This window comes from Chrysochloris asiatica, unplaced genomic scaffold, assembly GCF_000296735.1.
Source record: "Chrysochloris asiatica unplaced genomic scaffold, ChrAsi1.0 scaffold00003, whole genome shotgun sequence".
NCBI classification, from domain to species: domain Eukaryota; kingdom Metazoa; phylum Chordata; class Mammalia; order Afrosoricida; family Chrysochloridae; genus Chrysochloris; species Chrysochloris asiatica.
In genome coordinates, this window is record NW_006408521.1 from 47,856,535 (window position 1) to 47,882,869 (window position 26,335).

General features: G+C 43.6%; 1 protein-coding gene across 1 annotated transcript in view; it reads right to left on the reverse strand.

The window, feature by feature from the left end:
• Window positions 1-21,181, reverse strand: part of RAB11FIP2 (RAB11 family interacting protein 2 (class I)) — a 54,964-nt gene extending 33,783 nt beyond the window's left edge. Inside the window, exons 1-3 of the mRNA XM_006831396.1 lie at window positions 20,796-21,181; window positions 11,162-11,604; window positions 9,781-10,249 (exon numbers count right to left, since the gene is read on the reverse strand). Of these exons, the coding sequence (XP_006831459.1) occupies window positions 9,781-10,249; window positions 11,162-11,604; window positions 20,796-21,148 (1,265 nt within the window). The 5' untranslated portion in view covers window positions 21,149-21,181. The remainder of the gene's footprint in view (window positions 1-9,780; window positions 10,250-11,161; window positions 11,605-20,795) is intronic.
• Between the last annotated feature and the right edge of the window lie 5,154 nt (window positions 21,182-26,335).

The window sequence follows — 26,335 nt, forward strand, 5'->3', positions numbered from 1 at the left end:
GAGGAAGACCCCTAACGAGATGGATTGGCCAGGTGGCATCATTGATGGACTCAAGTGTGACAGCGGTAGTGAGGTTGGCCCAGGATCGGACATTGTTTCGTTCTGCTGTACATGGGGTCGCTATGAGTCGGTTCTGACTCGACGGCACCTGACAACAACAACATCCTAAACACTGAAAGGATACAACTTACATGCCTACAAGAATAGCCAATTAATACAACTATTATTCAAATATATGCACCACCCACTAATGGCAAAGATGAGAAAGTTAAACATTTTTGCCATCTTCTGCAGGAAATGAAATTGATCAAACATGCACCCAAGATGCACTATTATTTGGGACTGGAATGTAAAAGCTGAAAACAAAAAACAATCTGCAGTTTATAATGATGGCCTTGGTGATAGAAATGATGCTGGAGATTACATGATTTAATTTTGCAAGATCAAGGACTTCTTCACTGCAAATACCTTGACCAGATATAATGCACAGGAATCAAACGTGACAATACCTCCATTGAAAGAGATGGTGGAGAAGCTCAGTATCATCACTCAGAACACAGCCAGGAGTCGACTACAGACAGACCATCCATTTCTGACATGCAAGTTCAAGTTGAAGCTGAAAGGAAGGAAAAATAAGTCCACAAGGGTCAAAACATGGCCTGGTGTATATCTCATCTGAATTCAGCAAACATCTCAAGAACAGACACTGATGACTAAAGACCAGAAGAGCTGTGGGATGGCATCAGAACATCACACGTGAAGAAAGCAAAAGTCATTCAAGAGACAGGGAAGAAAGAGTAAGCCAAGGTGGGTGTCAGAAGAGACTCTGAAATTTGCTCTGGAACACAGAGTAATTTCAGAAAATTTCAAAAGGCAGCTCATGAAGACAAAATCAAGTATTATAACTAAACGGGGACAAACCAAAAGGGAAGAACATACTCAGCGTTTCTCAAGCGAAAAGGACTGAGGAAAAAAAGTCAAGCCTTCACTTGAATTACTGACAGATTCTATGATGTGGCACTGTAGGATATACACTGGACTGCTAACCACAAGGACAGCAGTTAAAACAACCAGTCATTCCTTTGAAACCCTATACCAGGTAACTATAACTTGGAACTGACTCGACGTCACTTAACAACAACATGGGAAAAATATGCATCAAAAGATGGAAGGAATACACAGTGACTGTGCCAAAAAGGTTTGGTTGACATTTTAGGAGGCAGCATAGGATCAAGAGCCGGCAGTACTAAATGAAGAAGCTCGCTTCACTGAAGGCAGTGCAAAAAAACCAAGGCTTCAGGAATTGACGGACTATGAACTGGAATGCTTCAGCAAACAGATGCAAAGCTAGAAGTACTCACTTGTTTATGCCAAGAAATTTGAAAGACGGCTACCTGGCCAACTCACCAGACGAAATCTGTCTTTGTGCCCATTCCAAATACAGGCAATCCAACAGACTGCAGGAATTAACGACCAATATCACCAACATCACACACAAGTAAAATGCTGCTGAATATAGTTTTAAAAAGGCTTCAGCGGTACATCAACAAGGAAAATGGAGTAATTTCATCTGCTAGAAATTAAAGAGGTATGACATGAGACTTATCACTGCAGATGGATCTTGGCTGAAAGCAGAGAATACCAAAGAGATGTCTACCTGTGTTTTATTGACATTTGACCGTGTGGAACATACAGATTATGGATGACACTGAGAAGAACGGGAATTTCAGAACACTGACCTGAACTCATAAAGAACCTGTACACAGACCAACAGAACAAGAAGACACTGTGTGGTTTACAATCAGGAAAGGTGTAGGTCACGGTTGGATCCTTTCACCATATTTATTCAATGGAGTCCTGGTGTGGCGCTGTGGGTTAATGTGCCAGACTGCAAAGCTGTCTGAACTGCAAGGTCGGCGGTTCAAGCTCACCAGTGGCTCCTTGGAAATCCTATACAGGGTTGCTATGGGTCGGAACAGACTCAACGGCACTTAACAACAACAACATTAAATCTGTATTGCAAGCAAATAATCTAAGAAACTAGATTATATGAAGAAGGCTGTGACATGAGGATTGGAGGAAGGCTCATTAACAACCTGCAATACGCAGATGACAACACCCTGCCTGCTGAAAGCAAGAAGACGTGAAGCACTCCCTGATGAAGACCAGAGACTACAGCCTTCGGTATGAATTACAATTCAACCTAAAGAAAACAAAAATTCTCACAACTGGACCAATCAGCAACATTATGATAAATGGAGAGAAGGCTGAAGTTGTAAAGGATTTCACATTATTTGGATCCAAAATCAACACCCAAGAAATCAAATAATCTATTGCACTGAGACAAGCTGTTGAAAACACATCTGTAAAGTTATTAAGAAGAAAAGAGGTCTAAAGTGTATCTGACCCAATGGTGTTTACAACTGCATCATATATAAGTAAAAGCTGGATACAGAATAAAAAAGGCCAAAGGATAACTGGTGTATTTACAGTGTTGGCAAAGATTATTGACTATGCCATGGACTGCCAGAAGAACAAACAAATCTATTATTTCCACTAGAAAAGACCTACCTCTAGAAAATAAATAACATCAAGATACATGGAGAAAAGATTGAAGTTATCAAAGACTTCAATTTGCTCAGATCAATCATCAACACTCATGGAAGCAGCAGTCTACAAATCAAACGACATATTGCACTAGGCAAATCTGCTGCACAAGACCTCTTGAAAATGTTCAAGAGCAAAGATGTCAGTTTGAGGATTAAGGTATGGCTAATCCAAGCCAAGGTTATTTTCAGTTGCCTTATATGCACGTGAAATTGGACAGTGAATAAGGAAGATCGTAGAAGAATTGATGCAGTTGCGTTATGGTGTTAGAGGAGGATATTAAAATCCTATGGACCGCCAGAAGAACTAACTGACCTGTGTTGGAAGAGGTACATTCAGAGTGCTCCTTGGAGGCAAGAATGGCAAGACTTAGTCTCTCGGACTTTGGGCATGTTGTCAGGAGGGACCAGTTCCTGGAGAAGGATGTCACGCTTGGTAAAGTGGAGGGTCAGCGAAAAAGAGGAAGACCGCCAACCAGATGGATTAACACAGTGGCAGCAGCATAGCAAAGTCTGTGAAGTTGGCGCAGGACCGGGAAGTGGTTCGTTCATTTGTGCATAAGGTCACGATGAGTCGGTACTGACTCAGCGGCACCCTAACACCACCAACTATCTCTGGAGAAAGGCCCCATGTTTGGTAAAGTAGACCATCATCAAGAATGAGGGAAGTCCAGCCAATGGACTGACACAAGAGCTAAAGTGGAGAACTCCAAGATAACACGGACTATGAAGATGGCACCAGGCTGGGCAATGCTTCCTCCTTCCGCACATAGTCACCATGAGCTGGAGCTGACCTGACCAACAACCATCACAATAACAGCATACAAATATATGGTTAAAGCACCATTTATGGCCAGATTGCTGCCCAGGTTTTCCTTGAATCCTGGTGAGCAAATCACCCACAGATGCCATAAGCCTTTTTTGCCAAACATTTCTGCCTAGCTGTCAATGCCTTCTAAAATTTAGGTGTCACAAACCTGTTAGGCTTACGGCTCCCGCAAAAATTGAAATCCCAGGGAACCTCATAAAGGGGTCACTATGAGTTGGAGTTGACTTGACGGCACTTTAACAACAAAAAACCACCTGTTCTTGCTGCTGTTTGTGCATGCCATCGAGTTGGTTCTGACTCACAGCAACCCTGTACAAGGTCTTCTGCCCTATGGTGGGTTTTAACTGCCGACCTTGCAGGTAGCAGTCCAGTGCTTATACTACAGCACCACAACCTATTACTGTTGCTGTAGTTGTTAAGTGCCATCGAGTTGGTTCTGACTCATAGTGACCCTGTATAGGGTTTCCAAGGAGCAGCTGGTAAGCTTGAACTGCCAAACTTGCAGTTCAAACCGACCTTGCAGTCTAGCAAATTAACCCACAGCACCATTCCAGGACTCCAAACAACCTATTATTAGCAAGAGCCAAACGTCTTAGTCCTCTCCCTACGTCTGTGTCAGTCAAGCTGATCTCCTTACTGCGCCTTCAACCTTGGAGCACTAAGAGGACCAGGCTGTGTCTACTCATGTCAACCCACCAGCCCTACTCTACAGTCCTATTCATCAGTAAGCACTGATCTCCTAGGAGACAGATGATAGGATTTAGATAAGCAATTTCTAAATCTGACTGATAATGAGAACCACACGGGACCTTTTTAAAATGTTTAACTCCTTTTTCATTTCAGAGCCCCACTTGTTAAAGATTCTAATTCAGTCTGAGGTAGGCCCAAACAAACTGAGGTGTGCCGTGGAGGGGGTTCCAACTTATAGTAACCCTGCATAGGGTTTCTGAGGCTGTAAATCTTTACTGGAACAGAAAGCCTCATCTTTCTCCTGCAGAACGGCTGGTAGTTTTGAACTGCCGACTGTGAGGTTAGCAGTTACAATAAGTTTTAAAAGTTCTTCAGAAGGCCTTGACGGTCATCACTGAGGGTGTGCTCGAGGTACTATGGACCACCCAGAAGAAAAACTTCCAGAAGAACTGCTTACAAGTTTGCACAGTTTAGTACAGGGTACGATCTAGGTCCTACATTCACAGCAACTATGTTCTTCTCTATCTAAAGGAAAAAAAGACAAGGTAGAGGCCACAATATAACTCAAGAAAGATTTCAAAGAGGTTTTCACTTCTCGGTAGGCTCTAGACACTGGGGCCAAGGTTAGAAGGCATTCCACTAGTAAGCCCAAGGGACAGAAATGGCATGGTTACACAGGACTCGTCAGAGAGGGAGACTCACACTACGGAAATTACTTCTCTGCAACAGAGAGCAACCATCAGCTCCAACAGAGTAACAACTGTGAGATGGGCGGGACAGGGCAGTGTTCTTCTGAGTTGGAACTGACTCAAATGCATCTAATAACAGAACATATAGGGGAGAAGAGTAAGAGAAAAGTCGGGTGAGAAAAGCCTAAAATAAAATAATAACTGAGAACCAGAAAGAAGCGTTTGGGATTGGTACTATGCATCAGTGGTTCATTTGTTTTTTTGCCCTAGACTTTCTGGAATAGAAAAAGGGGTTCTAGCACCTTCTCTGCTTATTTGAATAAGTCATTCTAAGTGCTGAAATCAACTGCTAAAGTCCCAGTCAGTTAATATTCTGAGCATTTATCATTCAAACAAAGTCCAATCAGTTATTGGAGCCTCCTACATGCATGTAGGGCTCATCTTATAGCTCTGCCCGTCTTCTCAAAGATCCTGCCTGTTCAGTACCAGGGTCGGCAAACTAGGTCTATAAAAGAACCATTAATAAATATTTTTGGCTTTGATAGCCATTCAATCTGTCACAACTATCTAACCTTGACCACTACAGCTACAAACAAATGGGTGTGGCTATGTTCTAATAAGCCTGTGTTTACAAATAAATCCAACAGCAGGCCGGATGTGGTGTCCAGATGTAGTCAACTGACCCCTGGGCCAAGTACAGTGGAAGGTTTTGTGCGGGAGAAGTCCACCCTTCCACTCCCAAGTCCGTAAGCCAGAACTTGGTCACATACCACCACCTCACTCTAAGCCATCCAGTGAAAAATAAAAGGAAACTGGATTTGGAAAATGTAATCATTCATTTCTACTTCCTAGTGATAAATAATCCAGTGTTAAAAAAAAGAGTTGGTTATAAACACGGTATTGAAAATGGTGTAACCAACATCCATCAAGCATATTTGCTAACGGAAAATTGTTAAGAGCTGTCGAGTTAAGTGTGGCGATTCTATACAGGGTTTGTGAGGCAGTACACCTTTGCGGGAGCAGAAAATACTCGTGTACAACTTGTGGAAATAACCACACAAATTAGTTGATACAGATGACACTAAAGGACTTGTGATTTTTAACTAAAAAGCAAAAGCAGCAGCAATTTTAAAACCCAAACAACTCAATACCAATAATAAACAGACATCCTTCCTAAAAATGAGGAGCGTCCCAACTATCCTTCTGTGTACACACGTAGCAAGTGAGGCACGTGTACTGTGGACTTGGTGGTGTAGACAGCTGAGCATAGGTACACACATTGTCGTATCTTCACCAAATCCAATTCATTCTCCTGCTGGGTTGTTGTTGTTGTTGTTGTTGTTGTTGTTGTTGTTAGGTTGCCAGCTTCTCACAGTACACTGACACAGCACTGAGCTCTGGCCAAAGAACACGGTTCCACATCGGAACTAGCATGGCAGTGAAGCACACCCATGGCACCTTGGCACATAAAAATGCCCTATGTGGGACCGTCCACTCTCATCCCCTCTGCAGCCAGTGACTTGGAGGCCAGGTGTTGAACAGTGGCATCACCAAAAGGAGGGAGCTTGGCGCTCTCGGGGGACTCTGGGAGTCTATCGCTTCCGAAGACCATTTGCTTTGGCTGTCAACATGAGAAATCTATAGTGACCCACAGTAACTGAGGGACACCACTGTGAAGATAAATATGAATACATTATTATGGAAAAACAAAACTGTGTTGACTCTAACCTTCCATACGGTACACGGGATAAAGTCTCTGCTTTAAAACTTGAGCTGCACATTCTTCTTAGATCCACTGGTATTCAATCCTTCTTTTGTCTAGTCCTAATCAGCGTAGTAGTTAGTTGGCAGGCTGTTAACCTCAAGGTCAGCAGTTCGAAACTACCATCTGTTCCACGGGAGAAAGATGAGGCTTTCTGCTCCCGTAACAATTTACAGCCTCAGAAACCCTATACACAGTGGCTGTGAGTCGGAACCCACTCCACTGTACATAACCACCACCACCAATTAGAGCTAGCGCTTTTTACAAAACAAAGATGGTCTCCGTGCCTCAAAACATAGTAACTTCTGGGGAATCTATACATGTCAGTTGCTAAGCAAAAGGTCGGTGATTCGAACCCACCACTCCCTGGGAGGAAGAGGCAGCAGTTTGCTACAACAAAGATTTCATTCTTAGAAAGCGCAGGTCTACTTTATCCTACAGGGTCACTAAGAGTTGAAACTGACTGGACAGCAGCTGGTTTGGGTTTTATTTGGCTTTCTGGTCCTTACACGTGTATCTCAGGAAAAGTCAAAATTAAAACAAATATGTTTTTCTTTTTTCACATACTTGCAATAATTCTATACATATATCATGGCAAAATTCTGATTTGGACAGAAACAGCATTAATATTGAAGTAACCCAATATGAAGCCTAAATTTTGGCAAAATGCCAGGCTCCTTTTTAAAACCCCGGTGGTCCATGTAAACAGTTTGCATGTAGGCAATTCAAGATTTTGAGGACACTTCCGTTTTACATTTGCTTCCAAAGTTTGTTGTTGTTAAGTGTCGACGAATCGATTCCTACCCATAGCGACCCCGTATACAGTTTTCAAGGAGCAGCTGGTGACCATAGTTTAAGAGAATCTTATGCCTGCCATTTCCCAGTTTTCTTGCTTTTCTTGAACTTTAAAATACTCAAGCTCTAAAGTGTCTCAATTGTTTTTACCATCTTAGAAGAAGAAAAGTTCAGGAAAGGGAGAACAAAGCTAGAATTACGGAATTATGGCATTATGTAGAGTATACAATGGGAGTCCCGGTGCGACGCTGTGGGTTGATGCACCAAACTGCAAAGCTGTATGAACTGCAAGGATAGTGGTTCAAGCTCACCAGCCACTCCTCGGAAACCCTATACAGGGTCACTATGGGTCGGAACCGACTTGACAGCACTTAACAACAACAACAAAGTATACAATGTGAAATTCTAGGGTAACATAACAAAATTATGGACTCCTCAGTAAAATACTAGTGCCATATAATAAAACTGTATTTCTCTGAAGTGTGGTGGTGGTGGTGGTGGTGGTGGCGGCGGCATATCGTGGAGTTGGTTCCGACTCATAGTGCCCCTATATAGGGTTTTCGAGGCTGTAAATCTTTACAGGAGCAGAAAGCCTAATCTTTCTCTCGTGGAACAGCTGGTAGTTTCGAACTGCTGACCCTGAGGTTCGCAGCCCGACTTGTAATCACCAGAACTCCTTTCTCTGAAGTAAAATCTGTGTAACTAAAACACTGAAGGATACTTTCTAAAACCACAGGAAATATCCATTCATTAAAAAACAGGACACTTTCCCGTGGAAGTCTGAGATGCATGCTTCTAAACATGACGCCGGAATAGATCCCACAGAGAGAAGTGGGAGAGAGCACAATTGTAAATAGGTGATTGTTGGTACCACAGTCTCCATTTGTAGAGGGGGCAAAGTGGAGCACGATTTTTGAGTAAAACATGGCATGACACACTCACGCATGAAATGTCCCACACTCACTATTTCTGAAGTCCCTATCTGGGGGCTGGCTTGTGCTGTGTACTTGGTACATACACTTCATCCTCATGCTCTCCTATCAAGTAGGTATTCTATTCTACCTTTCAAAGATAGAGGTCCCAGGGCTGAAAGCCAGGACCCCTATTCAGGTCTGTGTGCTATACATTATTACTTCGAGAACAGCCTCTATTTTATATGCAAAAATTCTACCATGTGTCTTCCTGGTAATTACTTCAGAATCCAATGCACTCATTTTACTCTCTGCTTGCTGTTGGTAAGTGTTGTTGAATCGGTTTTGACTCACAGTGACCCTGTACAAGGTTTCGGAGGTACAGCTAGTGGGTCTGAACCACTGGCCTTGCGGTTAGAAGTCCAGCGCATACCCTGCAGCACCGCAATTCTCTGCTTGAGGTTACTTTACTCAGCTATTCCCTTGTTTACTTGTGTAAAATGTGTACAGTTTTACCTCCTACCCAGGAGTTAGGAAAGTGTCCTTATATACCTCACTGAAGGAGCCCTGGAGTACAGCAGTTCGAATCCACCAGCTGTTGTGTGGGAGAAAGAGGAGGCTTGCTGCTCCTGTAGACAGTTACAGCCTCAGAAACCCTCTACAGGGTCGCTATGAGTTGGGACCAACTCGGTGGCACACACCACCAGCACCTCACTGAAAGACTGCAGCTTGAAAAGTCTAATCTTTATCCTGATAATGATTCTTTCTAGGACTATAAGGGAGTCCTGGTGTGGTGCTATAGGATAAGCACCGGACCTGAAGGTTGATTTGAACAGCAAGATTGGCGGTTCAAACTCACCAGCCGCTCCTTGGAAACCCTATAGAGGGTCGCTATGAATTGGAACCGACTTGACGGCACTTCACAACAACAACAAGACTATAAATCATAGAACACTCTGGTGTTTTCACAGTTCTCACAGGGGTCAGTAAATTCCAGTTACTATTCACAAGTTAAGAACTACTTTTAAATAAGCAGGCAATAAGGAGAATGAACCCCTGGTATGGATATTAATGCTTACGCCAGTGTTTCTTAAAGAACAGCCTATGGGCTACAATTGGACCACAAATCCTCCTCAGACAGTCCATAAAACAGCCACAGAAAAAGAATATTTAGAAATACAGGACATCTACATTTCTGGCTTAAGTTAACACCCACTACATGTCATCAAAAACTATGTCATTCTCACTTTATGTTTCAGTGAGCTTTTGGCTCATTTAAGTGGCGAGGATAGAGAAGAAGAATTGCTTATAATTCTAAACAGAAAGCTCAATTCGGAGAGGCCTGCAACATTACCCAGTTCCACAATTAATTACAAAAAAAAAAGTGAGAACAGTTTCCAAGTAAAATAAAAGGACTTGAAAATATTCAGGTATTTACAAGGGATATTCAAGCACAAAGTTCCCCAAAACAGCGCAACGCCCTCTAAGCTAAGCTTACCTGGAAGATGGCAGGATAGTTGAAGCCCTGAATTTTGATGTAAACGGATTAGTTGACTCATAATCAAAATAGTCCTGACGATTTTCACTAAATGCATTAGGTGATCTCAAGTCACAAGGGCTATCCGATGCCCCGTTGTGAAGTTTATCAGCTCGCCTGCCATCCTTTTTCCCAGTTACTCTTTCAAACAGGCTCACTTTCTCCCGTTTCTCTCTTTTATTTTCCTTCCGCACTTCAATGGATTTCGAAAACAAATTCACACTGCTGTCCCAGGACTCGCTGCTTTCTTCAAATGGGTTTTTCTTCCTTGGCAGTGTTGCAAATTTTGGGGGTAAGGAAGCAGTCACATTTGTAAATGGATCATTTTGTCTTCCGAAGGACAATTCACCTGGGTCCACACTGTTGTCAGCTTGGTTCATTTTAGAGGTATCAAAGCTTAGAGCTCTTCTGTGTGGAGATTTGAGGCTTCCTGTAAACAAGTGTGTAGTTAGCATACAGTCAGGGACACCCTCGGTCTCACTCTGACACAGCCAGTGTCACACTGCTGCTGGTTTCAGAAGGAGAACAATTAACTATTTCAACAGAATAGCCTGCAAAATAACCCAGGAAAACCAACACCCAATGCAGTCGCAAGTATCTGAGCTAATAACAACAACTTGTGTATTGCTAGATAATGAACAATGTACTCAGAAAGAAACAGACATAAGCAAACTATGATGTCAAAACGAGAGGTATGGCTTGGCATGATAATGCTATAAATCATTAAAGACTTTTTCATCAACGTGTAGTATTAAATTTACTTTCTTTTGAGCATAAAAGCTTTTTGCTTTTTTCCCTTCATACTTTGATGAAACAGAACATTCATTTATGCTTTAGGCTTTGGAGAAGGAGAAATAGCAGTAATATGAAGGTAGGTTATGAAAGGGAATTGTTGTTTTTGTTGGTTCTGACTCACAGCAACCCTGTATAGGGTTTTCGAGATGTGGCTGGTGGGCTTGAACTGTCAACCTTGAGGTTAGCAGTCCAGTGCTTATCCTACAGTGCCACACCAGAACACCTGAAAGGGGACTGAGGGGAAAGATGAGGCTTTCTGTTCCCATAAAGATTTACAGCCTCAGAAACCCTATGTAGGGTCGCTATGAGTCGGAACCAACACTTCGGCACATAACAACAACAACAATAATATAAAAAGGATGCAGACAAACTCACTTCAATGAATTTATCAATTCTGGATATAGTAGGTGCTCAGTAAGTATTTGCTGAATGTCTGCATTCAAAAATACCCATGAGACACTTTCATTGCTATTCTCCAACTTCAGAAGTTAAGCTGTAAGATTACAGGTGTCTTTCAGGCCACCGTTAGAAAGAACATGCCACTTACCACCTTCTGGAACTGCTCCGAAGGAATCTATCTGGCAACCAACAAGATGTGCTGGACCAATGATGCCAGACTTCAATTTCTCAGAAGACACGTGGGACCCGGTTAAGTCAGACATTGAGTGCGCTGAAGAAAGTCTCTGGGGACCCAGGAGAAAAGGCTTTTTGGGTTTGGATTTCAACGGTATTTCACTGCTTGAAAATTCGGTACTGGCATCAGGCAAGTGAGTGCTTGGAATGATTGCAGAAGATGTGTCAGAAAACGTCCCGTCGCTCTTTCTACCTTTCATTTTGTCTTTCAATTTTGCAAAAGGGGATCTGGTTTTGTCCTTCATTGATAAGTCAAACATACTTGCTGTCATATTGTTCCTCATAAATTGAATATTGACCTTTATCTCACCCCGGTTTTTGGCTCTTTTTCCTTGTTTGGATTCTAATCTAAACCACCTTAAAGAAAAGGGGGGAAACAATGAGTTGGAACATGTAATGGTGAGAAGACAGGGTTCGCTGCTACATACAAGTAACTTTTAGATAAAGCCACCACACATCAAGACGATCTAAGCTCCGAATAAGAAGCGCTCCGCCCGAGCATTTCGGGTTTTCCTCCTTGTGTAATTTAAAAACTTGAACATCGTTTCTGTGATGTGGCTGAGAGTATGTTTTCACATTTGAAATAGGTTTGAAAAGAAAAGGTTTTCAAATAATCTTTGTTCTATGATCTGAAAATCACACATCAAAACTTCTTACCAACAATAGCTAACATGTTTCTAGCTAGAGTAAGGATTACTAACGGTCTAAGAACACTATGTAAGCCCTCATCAACATCAATTATTTTAAGTAATTAAATATTGACAAATAATTATATTTTTAATAAAATAGTCCTTTAGTCCCAAAACAGATATAACGTATGAAAAATAATTAAAACAAGTTTACTAATGTTGTTGTTGTTGTTAAGTGCCGTGGAGTCGGTTCCGACCCATAGCGACCCTGTACAGGGTTTCCGAGGCTGTAAATCTTTACGGGAGCAGACCGCCACTCATGTTGTAGACTATCACATATAGCTTATTCATCATGAAAATCCGCTGCAAAAGATCTCTTCAAAGCACAAAAATCCGTTTGAGAACTAAGGTGGGCCTGACTCACGCCATGGTATTTTCAGCCGCCTCATATGCCTGTGGAAAATGGACACTGAATAAGGGAAACACAGAAGAATCAACGCATTTGGAGTCTGGTGTTAGCAAAGAATACTAAAGTACCAGGGGCAGCCAGAAGAACAAACAAATCTGTCTTAGAAGAAATGCAGCCAGAATTGCTCCTTAGAAGTGAGACCCGAGAGATTTCGTCTCTGGTCTGTTGGACATATTATCATGAGACCAGACCTGGGAGGACAGACAGCATGCTTGGAAAAGTAGAGGGTCAGAGAAAAAGAGGACCACCCCCCACCGAGCTGAATTGACACAGGGGTGGCAACAATGTGCTCCAATTTAACCATTGTGAGTGTGGCGCAGGACAGGGCAGAATTTCGGTCAGAGGGTCTTTATGACTGGAAATGAATGGACGGCACCTAACAACCAACCATGAAAATCATACATGATGCAACTGGCATTATTGCTGTTTAGTGCCAATGCGTCAGTGCCAACTCATAGCGACCCTATACAGAGTTTCCAAGGAGTGACTGGTTGGTTTGAACCACTGACCTTTCGATTAGCAGTCCAGTGCTTACCCTACAGCTCCACACCAGAACCCTCTACATTAGCGCCATGTGAAATGGACCAAAGCAAAATGAGTAAACTGCAAAAGTGACAAACACTAGTAATAAGTTTTGCAATGACTTTGTTGGGGGAAATGCAGCTCAAATGCTTTCCGTTCAACTGTCTTTGTGAGACTGTGATGACGCCGAATAAAAGTGGTTTTGAGTGGAGCAAAGTCTAACGCTTTGGGCCATTCCACTGTATTCTGCTGTCCAGTTTATTTTGGTTCTAAGACTTAGATCCATGAGAACTTCTCCAGTTCTGTGTCTCTACAGTCACGCTCAAAGGCAAACAGCCAAGAGAAGATGACAGAGGAGAGGAAACGTGCTGCAAAATAAAGCCTAACAGAATTTCTACAAGGTTTCCACGTTATTCAAGGATGAAGTGATACTTGTTCTTGCAGAGAGGTGATTAGTTACACAGACCCTTAATCAGCTGTAACCAATTTTCTTAGCTACAAAGGAACTCCGATGCACGACTTCATTCTCATTGCTACCAACAGGATATGCTCAAAGGTTACTATGCATCAGATGGAACTCCAGGTCATAGGTCTTTCCAGGGAAGAGAACTTGCCCATGACAGATACCATATTTTTACACAAACCACGTGTGCGTTATATGGGGTTTTGCACATTGCACAATCCCCTCACATGTTGGTTCCTTACGAGAAGCGCTGGGAGAACTATATGCATGCGTGTGTCACATGTGAAAATACGGTATATATACCAACTGACTACAGCATAAATGGCCTGGGGTGGGATATGTAAACCGTGCATCAATGATACACTGAAATACCTACACAAAGTACTCAATCACTTCTGAATCGATAGGAACTTAACTCTTTACTGAGAACTACTCTTAAATGAGCAAAGAGAAACACACTCACCAACATTACCACCAGTCCTGCCCAACTGTGTTAGTTTTCAGAAAGTGACTACTTTGCCCTTTCTCACCCACCATGCCTTGAAGTTAAAGCAGTTCAACAGTAATGGAAGATAGACACTTACAAAGAAGAAGCATTTGAATACTCCAACACGACAACAAGCCCTGGTGTGGTGCTGGAGGCTAAGTGAGGTACTAGAGGCTCTTGGGAACCCTAGAGGGCTGCTGTGAATTGGAACCAACCTGAGAGTCCACAACAACATGGCACCAATTCACACAGTACCTCCCATAACCCAGGAAGTCAGACTCCAACAAACTGCTATTTACAGTCGCAGCTGCAGAGAGATTCACCTTCAAGGGGGAGTCACGAATTCGTGGAAAACAGAATGGAGAGAGAACAGAATTTTTTGAAGAACTTTTTGAAGCCTCCTCGTAGGCTACTAACGTAGCCACAAACCCATTCTTGAAAGAAGTCAGGATATGAGGCAATCTCAGCGTTTTAAATTTATGCACACAATCATCAGTCTGACAAATCTAAATCTACCTTTTTCTATGTTGTTGTTATTAAGTGCCATCGAGTCAGTTTCAACCCATAGCAACCCTGTACAGGGTTTCAGAGGAGTGGATGGAGAGCTTGAATCGCTGTCCCTGCAGTTCAAACTGACCTTGCAGTCCAGTGCATTAACTCACAGTGCCACACCAGCACTCGTTTTATATGGTGGTGGTGGTAGCATACTGTGGAGTCGGTTTTGACTCACAGCAACCCTCTATAGGATCTTTGAGGCTATAAATCTTAATGGAAGCAGAAAGCCTCATCTTTCTCCTGCAGAACTGCTGGCAATTTTGAATTGCTGACCATGAGAGGAGCAGACCGATTTGCTATCAGGTGGGTATATACCGTGGAGTCGATTCCGACTCATTAGCGACCCTGCACAAGGTTTCTGAGGCTGTAAATCTTTACGGGAGCAGAAAACCTCATCTTTCTGCCGTGGAACAGCTGGTAGTTTCGAAATGCTGACCTTAAGGATCGCTGCCCAATTCATAACCACTATGCTGCCAGAACTCCTTATAGTTTAGTTTGTTGTTGTTGTTAAGTGCCGTTGAGTCGACTCCAACCCACAGCCACCCTGCATAGGGTTTCGAAGGAGCAGCTGGTGAGCTTGAACCGCTGACCTTGCAGTTCAAATGGCTTTGCAGTCTGGTGCATCCCACACCAGGACTCTCTTCAAAAGTTACACAAGTCTTAAAACTAGCTAGGAATTATGCCCTTGGAGCCCTGCTTAACACACCAGTTCTCACAACCAAGCAAAACAATGGGGACAAATTGGTGAAAATCCGTCCCTACCAAGAACTGAAAACTCCCATAGCACATTGCACAATACAAACCATAAAAGAGCCTAATACTTAGGATGGGTTTCATGTTCTCAAGGTGGGAGGAATACTGTCACTCCTCTACGGTCTTCTGAGAAAACTCAAGTTTGTAAGGAAACTTCGTGGGCAGAAAGGCAGGGGTGCCTGAGGACTTCATTACCTTTGGTTATGGTTCCCCTGAACCCTACTGAGTTAGGATTCCAACTCTTTCCAACATCCTTGCATACAATGCGAGGATACTGGAATCCCGCTCCTGAAATGGACGATCTTGAGATCCAACTTTGGACCAAAACCACACATCTCAGAGAGTATACTGGATTACGAACGGGGCTGCTAACTGCAAGGTCAGCAGTTCGAATCTACCAGTCACGGCACCAGAGAAAGATGAGGTTGTCTGCTTCCATAAAGATTTACAGCCTTGGAAACTCTATAGAGGGTTGCGATAAATCAGAAGCGAGTCGATGGGTACTTAACAACAACAAGTAAACTTTGGCTTTCTGAGAACACCTTCTATACTGACCGTTCTCATCGGTTCTTTAAGTTAACCCAGAAGAAAATGATTTTCTTAGTTAACTACATTGGAGCAAGTCAACCCATTAAGATCTAGTTATCATCAGGACAAGGAATGCTTTAAAGAATTGTTAAGTGCCATTGAATTGGTTCAGACTCCTAGCAACTCTACGTAGGATTTCCAAGAAGTGACTGGTGGCCTTGAACCACCAACCTTGAGGTTCACAGTCCAGTGCTTATCCTACAGAGCTACAGAATAAGACATTTTATAATGGAGAACATTAACCTGAGACCCTAAACTAAGAAAATCCCTAATCTGGGGCAAATGATGAAGTCTGAAGCCATCACAGTGATTTAAACTCTGTAGGAAAGAGAACCTTACACAAGACAAAACTGAGCACCTAAAAAGTCTGGCCATGAAATAACGTTACGTATCCAGTCTCTGGTAGCGTAGTGGTTACGAATCGGGCTGCGAACCTTAAGGTCAGCGGTTCGAAACTACCAGCCGCTCCACGGGAGAAAGATGAGGTTTTCTACTCCCGTAAGGATTTACACCCTCGGAAACCCTGTACAGGGTCGCTATGGGTCGGAATCGACTCGACGGCACTTAACAACAACAACAACATCCAGTTATTCAAAGGAATCCTGGTAGCAAAGAAGTTACAAGTTGGGCTGCTAACTGCAAGGTCAGCAGGACGAAGCTACCAGAGGCTCCTCAGGAGGAAGATGCGCGGCTTTCTGCTCCCATGAAGATTTAGAGCCTCAGAAACCCTTACACAGTCACTATAAATCAGAACCGACCTGACAGCACACACCCACCACCACTACCTCCCAGTTATTCCAGTCACATTGCTGCTATTGTGAAGTGCGGCAGAGGGGGTTCCGACTCACAGGAATGCTGTATAGGGTTTCCAAGGAGCAGCTGGTGAGTTTCCAAACCAACCTTGTTGATGCTATTCCCTCATAACTGGGGGGCGGGGGGGACAGTTACTTTTTTTTTGAGGGGGTGAAGACAGAACAACTTCTGATGGATGGCCCTCAAGCATATTCTCAGACTACATGGAAAATAGGTGAATACACTTCGCAACAAATAAAATATTAAAAACTCTAGCACCACCACAACAAAACAGCACATAAGATACCTACGTGTATTAACAAAGTATGGCAAATCTGAGAAAACAAATTAGCAACCCAGTAAAATAAAGTTAGGGAGGATCATCCAAATTAACCCAATTTTAGTAACAAGACCAAAGAGGCCTTCTACTTAGCACCATTATGTCACTGATGAGAAAACCAAGGCACAGAGGGAAAAAAAAAAAAATCACTTCCCAAGATTGGATTCAAGTCGATTAGTAAAAAAAAAATCCCCAAGTGATGAATAACATCTGCAGGAAAATAGGTTCCTTGATGTAAGTTTGACTTGCGCTGAAAATGTTTATTGAGTGGGTATTTCTAGACTCATATTCAGAAGACAATCAAGCTACAACTCCTGTGTGTGTATGTGGCATGGTTTGGGTTTGGTTTTTTGACAGGTGGTGGTAGTGGTGGTGGTGTGCCGTGCGTGGAATCAGTTCAGACTCAGGGACCCTATAAAGGGTTTCTGAGGCTGTAAATCTTTACGGGAGCAGAAAGCCACATCTTTCTACCGCAAAACTGCTGGTAGTTTTGAACTGCTGACCTTGAGATTAGCAACCCAACTCATAACCACTATGCTACCAGAGCTCCTTAAAGACTTTAAAAAAAAAAAGGAAAGCAAGTCAGTGTTTGAATGCAAACTATAAATACACTGTAGTTTCTATCTCTTCATCGCCAAAAAAAAGTGGCAAAGAACTTTCACAAATACACTGAAAAATCCTATGTATGACAAATGACTTTTGCTGTTGTATGGTGACACGTATCTAACAAGGAAGCCTTAATGAGGCGGTCAAGAGTCTCTGCAGAGGTGCTTTCCCAGGCTTCATAAAGATAAAAGGAAGACAGAGCATGCGGAGCTTAGTGGATTAATGCTGAATTGTCCCCCCTACCTCTGGAGTGCTGGATTTAAACTGTCTATTGCTTCAGTTCAATTTTCAGTGGGCACAGGTCCATGTGCAAAAGCCACCACACATGTGGGAACTATTCCCAAGCAATTGGTGTTGTGTGGTCAGGAGGAGGACAAGAGTGTTGGTAAGGGGGCCAGGAAGCAGGTGCCGTAGAGAAGGACACATAGCAGACGTGGAATCGGCATGTGTGTGCACCGTACCTAACTCCAGGGACCCTCAGCATCGTAACTGCTCACAAGCAATAAATTAAAACCAACATCACCCACTTCTGTTTAAAAAAAAAAATCCATTGATATTACAAAATAGCACGAGTGAGTCTGCCATTCTATTATTAACCATTGTATTATTTCCTTCAATCTCACGCCAGAATCAATGCAAACACCCATTAAAAGTGGGAGATGCAACAGAAGCCCATGCCCCACTCTAAGTGTGCTGGCTCATACCCTTCCCCCGATCCTTAAGAGAGCAAAACAAAATACAAAAATTAAGTCGAAAAACCGTTTCAGCCAACACACTTCTTTGCCTATCATGACACAAATGGAAAACCGGCTGTAAATACTCGTCTTTGGTGTCAAAAAAGTAAGACGAGTCAGGCCCAGCACTTTTCATGGGACTTCTAAATCAGCTGTGGCTTTCATCACTCCACTCGTTTTTCTACAAAGCCCTTGGGAATATGCTGACACAGCCCAGCAATGTGCGGAACATTACACATCTTTCTTGCAACACACCGGTGCGTCAAGGCATTCCGCGCCACATGTACAGCTGGGCTGGAAAAAAGGAAACTATTAAATATATTAAAAAACGAGAAATATTACCAATAAAGATGCCTCATCAAGTATGTGGTCCCCACTCACCCACAAAGTTAGGAAAGCAGTAAGGGTATACGGTAACAGATGAAAACACCATGAGGCGATTGAAAAGCCCATGGTCCTCAAACTGTTAAACACTTAAAAAGAGGTCTTGTCACAAGCAGTCACGTGACAAGCCCTACTGGTAATATTTAAAAGCAGTTCCCCCCTCCCCAGAAAAAAAAAAGGTCTCATCAATCCTAGTGAATTTCCAATCTAGAATTTCTGCAGGCAGGACTAATAGGAGAGGAGTGCTCACGGTGGAACAGGGGGTTACTAGGAGGCTGCCAGAGACACACAGTGACAACGAGAGGGCACTTTTAAAAGGTTGTTTCATCCTCAGAATCTGTGCTTTAACACTTGAGTCAACTTTCACTTGGAAAATTCATAAATCAGAAGAAGGCCTGTACTACCTCAGCCATTAGTATTAAAAATCCTATAAAAGCAATAAGAAATTTGAAGTTACAGTATACTTAAACAAGTTCAAAAACACTTTTAAATACTATAGACTAAGTCACTTAGAACTGGCAATCGGATACAAACTATTTGGTGATGATCCATTTTGCATTTTAAATTTGATGAACTCCACAGAGGAAACAGAGAGGGCACTCTTCAGATCTCAAATTGTTTTATTATCGAAGTCACTGATGTATGTTCAACCTCACACACATTTTAAACCTTTTCACTCTTACTTCTTAAAATACGATCATCTCCTCAATTAATTTCAATATTTGCCATTTTCCCTCTTGGCATTCATTTGTAGGATTTCTTATCTCTTTACCCTTCTAACTCTGCGTCTATTCAATCTTAGGGAAAGAGCTCATTACAAAAACCAACCAACCAACAAAAAAGCCTCCAATCAAGAGAAGCCTGCAGACAAGACAGGTAGAGCAAAGAGCAAGAGAAGGTTAACTTAAAATGCAACAAAATGATGTGAATTTTTAGTTATTATAATTTTTTTAATTTTAGAGAAAAAAAAATTAATTTCTAACTGAAAGAAATAACACAGCTGTGGTGGAAATTTGAAGATTTAAGCTCAACTTGTATTTTTCTCCCAATCCATTCATCATATTTTCTCAGACTAGAAAAAGGAGAAGTTTAAGGAAGCAGTGAGAATATACACCAAGCTCTGAAAACATACAACTTTTCGCTTTAAGCTATATAATACTCTAGTGTTAGCTTACATTCGTGCTTTTTTTTTTATTACAAAATATCTAACCTAAGCTTAAAAACCATATAAGACCATGTTTTCTCTAAAAATGCCACTCCATCATTTCATCGCAAGAATTTAATTGTCTCCAATCTTCCAACATTTCATGTGGTTGAGACACACTAACTTCGCAGAACTAACTCAAAAGGAATCCACTCGCTTCAATACACTGTCAATTCAAAGGAAAATATAGTTAGTCCTTCAAAGTTGAGAATGTTTGTAGAACTTTTTTTTCCCCTCTAACAGCAAGATGCGTGTACTCTGAAAACATGACCAGCTAAAATAAAGAGCAACTGTGTTTACAATCCTGAAGTGAAACAGCGAGTTTCTAAATTTGGTCATTTGTCTTTCACAGCTTCAGAGCTCAACACTTGGATTAAAATGCTTGAAGAACAGACTCAATTTTCTGACAGTCCATTTTAAGGAAAATTTGTTTTAAAAAATCCTTAAAAACAGTGAACACTTACTTCTATGAAGCTTTATCCGTTTGACACTGTGACTCAGTAGTCTAACAAACAGTGCAACAATTTTAGTTGACTTAAAATCCAGTGCAAAATATTTGATGATCTAACTGATGTTTACACAAACAGAAATGAAGAACAATGTGTCAGTAATGACTTCATTTAAAAAAAAAAAAAAAAAGTTCTTCAAAGGGCTATTTTTCACTTCAGAGCCATACAAATAGGGTGCTTAAAACTAGGTCACATTTCAATCCAAAAGCCCATGCCCTAAATATACAAATAACTTCCAAGAGTAGAAAATTCATAAATACGATTTACTACCCACCCACCATCTTCCAGACGTTTCCCACTCAAAGTGACCTTACAGGGCACAGTAGCCTTGCCCCCAAAGCTGCCCTCCCTACAGGACGCACACTGCCACATCTTTCTCCAGCAGAACCGCTGGTGGGCTTGAACAAGCGACCTTTTGGTTGGCAGTCCAGCGCTTTTACCACGGCGCCACCAGGGATCCTCCTAAGTCATACTTAAAGCGCCCCCAAATTGAAAACAAATGGCATAACTTACTCTGTTTTCCTCCTTTGTTTGTCCTCAAAGATGTCATTGAGATTGATGGCCACCTGCCCTAAAAACTTATCTAGCCCCACCAGGGATCTGTGCATAACTATTAGGAAAAGGATGTATTTCTCCGGGTTGCCCTGCATGAGCAGACCGGGTAGCTCAAAAGAGGCCTCCTCTTTCCACACCGGCTCCAGGGTTTTCTCGGCCACGGAGGTGGAGTACTTCTCCTTGCCCAGCTGAATGATAGTGTATGTGTCATTGGTGCCACTTTTGCCTTTGGCCTTAAGATCCTTGGCTTGGAGCACAGTGACCTGCACGTGGGTTGGAAACCACTTTTGGGCTTGCTGGGACAGCATCATTCTGCCGTTTTTCTCGGCACCGAGTTCTCCAGCACAGGCCGTAAGACCGGACACTGATCACTGCATCCTAAGGACACTTAAGGGGCACGGGGCGAACTCGGAGCTGCCCCACTTCCCTGGGCAGACGTCAAAACGCCTGTCGCGAGCAGCCGGGGGGCACGGCTGCCGTGGGGGTCCCCTCTCCTCGGGAGCAGCAGGAGCCCACCATCCCCCGGCCGCTCTCTGGGCCTCCGCGCCGCGCGCCTCTCCACCTTCCCGTTCGGCCGTTCCCGGAGACGGGGGGCTCCCGGGCCTGCGGGCAAGTGAGGCCCAGCCACCAGGGCCCGGCGGGGGCTGCGGAGGAGAGGCCTCGTTGGAAGGTGACTTCCGAGCCCCTGCCCGCCGCCTCCTGCGGCCCGCCCGCCCCGCGCTCGCCGCGGGCCCGACCCGGGTAATACGAACCGCCGGCGGCCGAGCGGCCTCGCTCCCTCTCGCTAACCTCGCCCTCCTCCGCCGCCCCCTGTCGCCGCGCTCCGCCTCTCGGGGGGCGGTCGCCGGGGCTGGGTGGGGCAGGCCGGGCTGCGCACAGGCAGGACGTGGAGGGCGGGCGGACGGCCGACGGGTGCGGGGCCTGGGCTCGCCGGGCCGGCGGCTCCTAGCACAGAGCGGGCGGCGGCGGAGGCGGCGGCGGCACTTCCGGGTTGTCCTGCTCCATGTTGATCTCGGGAACGCAAGGGGCGGGGCCGGGAGGGGCCGCAAGGGTCAGGGGTCAACGCCTCCCTGGTTACCGTGGTGACGCGCCTGGCGCTACCCAGCCAGGAGCTGGATTCTACTGTATTGGAGGCTGAGCGACCGAGGGGTCTAGCGCGGTGCTGGGTGTGGGAATCTGCAAGGCCAAGCAGTGGCCTAGCACGGTACTGGGAGGAATGGGACCGCACCCAACAGAAGGAAATCTAGGCCCGGGACCTGCCCCGAAGGTAGGGTGGTTATGTGCCATGGAGTCGGTTCCAACTCATAGCGAACCTGTATAGGGTTTCTGAGGCTGTAAATCTTTACGGGAGTAGAAAGCCTCATCTTTCTCCCGATTCATAACCACTATGCTAGTAGGGAGAGACTCGATTTCCCTGTTTGATTGCAGGGAATCGGCCTCACTGTCTCTGGATGCCTACCTGGTGCCTGGCACAGAGCGGTGGTAGTCCCTTGGTGGAAGGAAATCACTTCCCCCACACCCTTTTCCACCCCTCTTTCTGTCAAAAGCCTGGAGATGACATCCACCTCAACCAAGGAACAAAGGGTTCATGTGCGCCATCGAGCTGGTTCCGAATCATATGACCATGTATAGGGTTTCCGAGACTGTAAACTTTTACGGGAGTAGACAGCCTCATCTTTCTCCTGTGTAGCGCCTAGTGGACTCGAACTGCTGGCCTTCAGCTATCAACCCAGTGGCAACCCACTATGACATTTGTTGTTAGGTGCCGTTGAGTCGGTTGCGACTCATAGCGACCCTGTGTAGGGTTTCCAAGGAGCAGCTGGTGAACTTGAACAGCCGACCTTGTGGTTCAAACGGCTTTGCAGGCTGGTGCTAGGCTTCTATAATTCCAACACTAGTACGTGTATCATAAAGATCGCAGGAGCCACTGGGCTGGAGTCAGAAGGCAGGCTACCGACCCCACCTCTGCCTAGATCAGTCCAGGCGTCCTTGGTCAAGTCAGTTTCCTCTCCTTGGGCCCCAGTTTCTTCAAGTGTAAAACCGTAGACTCCACCGAATCTAAGATTCTGTGATGTAACTCAACATCAAAAGGAGCTCTGGGTACTCACTGTGAATCATCTGGAGGCCACGCCCTGACACAAATTACCCCCATAACCCTCCTTCCAACTCAGAAAGGCTCACAGCCAGGCTCACCACGAGGAAGAATGACTTATCTTCGGTTTGGTTGGAATGGAGGGGGCTCTGTTCCAAGAAGAAACTTCTTGTTGCTGTTGTTAAATACCGTCGAGTCAATTTTGATTCATGGCGACCTTGTGTAGGATTTCCAAAGTGCGGATGGAGGATTTGAATCGCTGACCTTCCAGTTCAAACCCATCTTGCGGTTCAGTGTTTATCCTAACTGAATAAGTTAATTGTGCACTTTCTCTAGAACTCACTTAATCTAACGGAAAAGAACTTCTAGTGGTTGCTAATGAGACAAGAGAGTCTTGCCTCAGGTCCTAGCTCTGCCAGAAACTCCTACAAAGCAGTGATGGATGAGAAATCTCGGTTTCCTTGTCAATCAACTCTAGATAAACTAGACGTTGCAGGGTTAATACGAGTGTTAGAAATAATGTACATTTCCTACGACAATGAAGATACATACATAAATCTGTATCTCCATCTTGCCTAGTTCTCTCAGTTATAATAAAGACCTATATACAGTACTAACTTTATTACATTTACTTCTGCTCATATTTTAGGTAATTCCAAGGAGATTGTAAACACACAGACCATGGAATCTCCTCATAGAAATTAGCAGGCAATCTCACTAAACCCCCCTGCTATTGAGTCGATTCCAACTCAGTGACCCTGTATAGGAATAGAAAGCCTCGTTTTTCACCCTCGGAGCAGTTGATGCATTTGAACTGCTGACTTTTTGGTTAGGAATTCAGTGCTTACTTAACAATGCCACACAATTTATTAAACTATTGACTGAGTTGTTATTAAGTGTCATCAAGTCAGTTCTGTCTCATAGAGACCATGTGTAGGATTTCAAAGGTTGTAAATCTTTACAGGAGCAGCAAGTCTCATCTTTCTCCCATGCAGTGACTGGTGGGCTTGAACTGCTGACCTCGTGGTTCACAGTCCAGTGCTTATCCTACAGAGCCACTCTATCTGAGTTTTTGTGTTTGTTAGGTACCATGGAGTCAGCTCTAACTCATAGCGACCCTGTGCACAACAGAACAAAACACTGCCCACTCCTGCACCAACCTCACCATCATTGTTACGTTGGAGCCCATTACTGCTGCCCTTGTGTCACTCCATCTTGTTGCAGAGGCCTTCCTCTTTTTCAGTGACCCACCGCCACTTTAGCACGTAGGCTGTCCTTTCCTAAGGATTGTTCTCTCCTAATAACATGTCCCTTCAAAGTATGAGAGAGGGAGTCTCGCCATCCTGGGTGGCAATGGGTCGGAACCGAGTCGACAGCACTTAACAACAACAACAACAACAACGACCCATAGTGGCTGATGTTGAGGTCTGCATAAAGTAAGCAGTCCCGAAAGAAACAATGGAGCTGTGGTAGCGTAGTGGTTACGAATCGGGCTGTGAACCGTAAGGTCAGCAGTTCGAAACTACTAGCTGGTCCGCGGGAGAAAGATGAGGCTTTCTGCTCCTGTAAAGATTTACAGCCTCAGAAACCCTGTACAGGGTCACTATGAGTCGGAACCAACTCCATGGCACATAACAACAACAACAAGACCTTCAGGGATGATGACAACAGGTTGTTAGTGCCGTCCAATCAGTTCCAATTCATAACAACCCTGTACAGGTTTTCCAAAGAGCAGCTGCTGAGTTTGAACCACTGACCTTGCAGTTCAAACCAACTTAGAGGTCGAGTGTTTGTCCTAAGGCGCCATACCTGAGGTAGATACCACCGAGGATGAAAAAACCTAAGTTTTCAGTCAGGTGTGGCACCATAGGATAAGCACTGGACCTCAAGGTCGGTTTGAACTGCAAGGTCGATGGTTCAAACTCACCAGCCACTCCTCGGAAATCCTACACAGGGCCGCTATGGGTCAGAACTAACGGGACAGCACTTAACAACAGCAACAACAACAATATTTTACTGTACAGCATAAGAAAATGATCAGGATTTTCCATCTCTGGTAGATATAGATGATAATACTGCAAATACAGCATCTAGATCCCGGAGTGAGCAGTTGTCAGCTTTAAAGAAACATTGTTGTTCGGTGCCATTGAGTCGGTTCCGAGGAGCAGCTGGTGAATTTGAACCGCCGGCCTTGCGGTCTAGTGCACTATCATGCATCACCACACCAGGACTCCAAAGAAACATAGTCCTAAGGATTTTTAAGTAGTACACTGGAATAGTCAGTGGTAGAATTTCATCAGGATCCCCAGAGAGAAATAATCTCACACCTGAAATGTATAAAAACAAAATCAACATCATGAAATCAAAATTAAGTTGAGAAATTTGATAAATTGTCTTCAAGTCTCTATTAAAGGCTATAATTAACAATCAGCAATGAATTTTAAGAGTGGCTGTGTGTTTCCAAAGAGCTTAGATTGTTTAGTAAGCTTTACTAATGCTGATAGACTTGTTTACAAGTATCATTTCACTCATCTCTGAAATGTAGCCATCTCTAGGGTGGAAATTGGCAGTTAACAGTTCACAGCAACACAATTCAGAGAATGCTCACAAGGCAAAGCTGAACGACTAAAGTTACTAACGTCCACCTCTTCCTGTAGCACCAACACGTCTTTTGAGTTTCCCCAAAACCTAAGTAAGAGCCAAAATTATGTAGTTGCACTATCTGGCAAGATCAGAAGTTATGACTTCATGTTTACAAGTCAGAGTTAGGAAGCAGCCTATTTTTATTCATGGGGAAACAAGCAAAATGGGTTAAATAGAATCTGGAAATACTTTATAAAAGTGAAATTATTTTTTATAGGAGAGTCATTTTTGTTTTGTTTGATTGTGTTAAGAGAGTAAAAAAGGTCGCATGTGTCAAATATATGGTTGACTCGGAGTGAAAAATAGCACTTACATCAGCTCTGGGATTGATCAACGTGGTTCTGCCAAAATGTTTATTGTCTCCAACCTTTAAATGATCTTTTGACTAACTTTCAGATATACATGATCAGTAATTTAAAAAGGGAAGGAGTGAATATAATGATACAATACCAGAATCAAAGAGAGTCATTTCTGTTAGTACACTGTGACTGGTGTGGTACTGTAAAATAAGCACTGAATACTAACTACAAGGTTGGCAGTTCAAACCCACCAGCTGCTCCTTAGAAATCCCATATAGGGTCTCAATGGGTAGGACCCAACTCAATGGCACTTAGCACCAACAGCAAAGAAATGTCCTGGAGCATTTGACTGCTAAATGCAAAATCAGTGGTTCAAAACCACAAACTGTTTATTGGAAACCCTATATGGGGTCACTATATGAGTCAGGGGATCATGGCTTTGAGGTGGGGTCAACCAATGTAGA